At 36.9% G+C, this 3,789-nt stretch overlaps 1 protein-coding gene across 1 annotated transcript in view; it reads left to right on the forward strand.

The window, feature by feature from the left end:
• LOC106882135 (uncharacterized) overlaps positions 1-3,789 on the forward strand; it is a 17,832-nt gene that overhangs the window by 5,622 nt on the left and 8,421 nt on the right. Inside the window, exon 3 of the mRNA XM_052977699.1 lies at positions 3,054-3,232. Within this exon, the coding sequence (XP_052833659.1) occupies positions 3,054-3,232 (179 nt within the window). The remainder of the gene's footprint in view (positions 1-3,053; positions 3,233-3,789) is intronic.

The following is a 3,789-nucleotide window of genomic DNA, read 5'->3' on the forward strand; positions in this document are numbered from 1 at the left end:
ACCGAGCGCAGCTCTGTGCGCCTTGGGTATGTGCTGTGGTTTGCTGTGGTGCTCTTATGTTTACTGTATTGAAAGTGTTTTGCGTAGGATGTGTGCAGTGCCCAGTAGTGCAATTTTCTGTATGTTATATATATTTGTAAGTCCTGGTGTTTTTGTTATGTATTTGTCTGAATATTTTTTTATTATACCTAAGGCACCTACTATGATAGGAATTGTTTCTGTTTTTAGATTCCACATTCGAGTTACCTCTATTTCCAGGTCTTTGTATTTTGAAAGTTTTTCCATTTCTTTTAGGGAAACGTTGTCATCTGCTGGTATTGATACATCAATTAGAAAGCATTTTTTCTTCATCATCTTTGACAACTATATCTGGTCTATTTGCCTTAATATTGTTATTTTTTAATTATTTTTTCTTCCAATTCTCTTCCATTTCTTGCCGAGTGTTTTCCGTGCACCTAGGGCAGAGAAGCTCATTCTATGCATTCTCAGTTTACACACGGGAATTCACAGATAAAATATGTATTTAAAAGAAAATTAATAAATAACTAAATTCATGAATGGATGTTGTTTACACAGCGATAATGCTCTTCTCAGTACATGAGTCATTCCAGTTAGCACGATGTTTTGCACTTCCTGTAGGGATGGTGAGCCTGGTATCATTTTCAAATAGGTTTCAGTACTTTTTTTTTTATCATTCCTAGAGATCCTACAATCACTGGTACGGTAGTCGCCTTGAGATGCCACATTTTTTCAGTTTCAATTAGCAAGTCTTTATATTTACTGATCTTGTCAAATTCTTTCGCCGCTATATTGTGATCGCAAGGAATACTAATGTCAATTAATAATCACACCTTTTTTGTCTGATCTTTTATAATAATATCCGGTTTATTAGCTTTTATAGTTTTGTCGCTATGTACCAGGAAGTCCCAGAGAATCGACACATTTTCTCCCTCAGTCACAGCTTCAGGGTGGTGTTTATACCATTTGTCAGCGGTTTTGATTTTATAATGCCGACATATTGTCCAGTGTAAATACTGGCCGACCCTGTCATGTCTTGCCTTATATTCTACAGGTGCTAAGACTCTACATCCTGAGATCAGGTGGTCTATAGTTTCAATCTCATCGTTACAGAATCGGTATTTTGGGTCAGCTCCATTTTTTATCACATTGGCTTGGTAGTTCCGGATTAATAAGCTTTGGTCCTGTGGTCTTATTATTATTATTATTATTATTATTATTATTATTATTATTATTATTATTATTTCTCTTGATCACAGGTTTTGTTGAAACTCCGGAGCCTTGAATGCGTAGTGGGCTTGCTACTGCAGCCTACGGTACCATGCTATCCGTTCTTTTCAGCTGTCTAATACTTTCTTGATTATTCCGCCCGTGTCAAGGAGGCAAACCTTTTGTAACAGTTCTACTGGGAGCTCTATTCCAATTTTATTTATATTTCCCACGACGCCTTCTGATACTGTTCACCAGGGTTGTAGTTATCTATCTTTTCGCCTTCCTTCTCGACTATTCGTGAGTCAAAGGGACATGCAATATCCACTCTATAGAATATGTGGTGCACCTTGTCCACCACCACTAGGACCGCTCTGTTATGCTCTAGTACCTGATCTGCTTGGATTGGGAAATCCCAGAGAATTTTGCTAGTCTCCGACTCCGCCACTCTCTGTGGTTTGTACTCATACCACATCTTGCCTCTCTCTAGCCCCTACTTTTCACACAGTTTCCAATGTAGCACTTTCACTACCTGATCGTATCGCCACAACTTGTAGTGGTTTACAGCAAGTCTAGGGCTTTCGTTTGAGATAGGGGCAATGGTTCCATCCACTCTATTGTAGATGTGGCACAGCAGAGACACTTGTTCATTCCTAAGGTTGACCCTCCAATTCGTGGCCAGATCTTGGTCCTGCACTGCCAGTATAGCGCTCTCGGTCTATTTTTTTAGTGTTCCTTTCTCAAACCAATCCCACCTATTTTTTCCAGAAATTTCTGTTGTGGCTACAAGAAATTGATTGTGTAGTCCCTTCTTGCGTAATTCTTCTTCTTCTTCTTCTTCTTCTTATTATTATTATTATTATTATTATTATTATTATTATTATTATTATTATTATTATTATTATTAGTTCGGTTGTTGTCGCTTTGTTTTATACGAGCTGTTCCACGTCTCATTCTGAGACCTCAAGTAACAGCATGTTGCTCGTTTTATCGTGGGTGTTACTTACAAGTAGCAATGATATTTTGCAGACTAAGGAATCTAACTACTGAGAATCATAATTACATTAAAACGTTTGTGGTAATATTGGTGATCTTGTAAGAGTTGTTTCTGATTTGGGCATAAGGCCTAAAACGTCAATGAGAGGGTGTCAGTTGATGCCATCGACTCCAAAAGATCTGAAACAAATTTCATGAAGCTTTATTCTGGCATTGTAGTGATTCTCTCAGCTCACTACCTTAAATAAAATTTCTAATTTAGGCAGAAACTAAAGAATTTCAAATAGGGGCTTTTACACCACAATCTCGACCCAAGTTCTTCACTGGTATTGTATTCTAGAGAATTGAAAGGTGATGATTACGTCGGCGTGAGTTGAACTTCACGTTGTCAGTTCAAATTCTGCTGAAGTCATTAAGTTTGCCTTTCGTTTTTGCGTTTTTTGTATCGGTTCCACGACCCAAATTCAAATCCTGCCGTTGTCAACTTTGTCTTTCATCCACCTGGGGCCGATAAAATTAGGTACAAGTCAAATACTGCGGTCGATCGTATAGATTAAATTCCTCTCCTCGGAACTGTTGATGTTGGGCCTAAATGAGAAACTATTGTATTTTTATCATTAATATTTTTCTATATTGTGGCGGTGAGCTGGCAGAATCGTTAATACGCCGGACGAAATGCTTAGCAACATTTCGTCCGTCTTTAAGTTCAAATCCCGCCGAGGTAGACTTTGCCTTTCATCCTTTCCGTGTCGATAAAACAAGGAGTTGAATGTTGAGGTCGATGTAATCGATTTACTCCTCCTCTGAAATCAATATTTTTTATATTTCAGCTGGTAAATGGATTAAAGTCTATGCTGTGTCAATGAAAGCTGGTTCGAATGTCTATGATTCCTTTCTTAACAAAGGTAATTTTTCCTCATGGAATGTAGACAAATGTAACGGTACCTTTTGCCCTAACTTCTTCCGGCATTCTATCATTGACTCCTGGAATCATCTTCCGATTGATGAGGTATGTACACACATATACACACATGTTATAAGTGCGTATGCACGTACAATATGCATACTGACAGACAAATATATGTATATTCACGAATAAAGATACTAAAGCAGCCAGCTAAATTGAACATATTTACCTGTAATCCACAGATACAGAAATCATTAATTTTTTAAATCTGAAAGACGAGGTTAAATCTAATTGCGTTTGGATTCAGAACGTAACGTAACTCTGTTACATGCCACAAAATATTTCAATAAACATAATAAAAATGACAAAAATGCAATAATTATGACAAAAAAAAAAAATAATGACAAAAATGCTAGAACAGTCAAATAAATTGAACCTCGATAGTTTACTGATAATCATTCCTTTAGTTTTAGAAACCTGAAAGATGAAATAAAAAGATTACGACATATTATTAAAGACACGAAATTTGATCCTGTCCGGATTAATTTGCCCATTGCTGTACATCCATCCATCCATCCATCCACCCATCCATCATCCATCATCCATCCATCCATACACACACTCATATATACATACATACATACATACATACATATATA

Source organism: Octopus bimaculoides, chromosome 28 (genome assembly GCF_001194135.2).
Source record: "Octopus bimaculoides isolate UCB-OBI-ISO-001 chromosome 28, ASM119413v2, whole genome shotgun sequence".
NCBI lineage: Eukaryota > Metazoa > Mollusca > Cephalopoda > Octopoda > Octopodidae > Octopus > Octopus bimaculoides.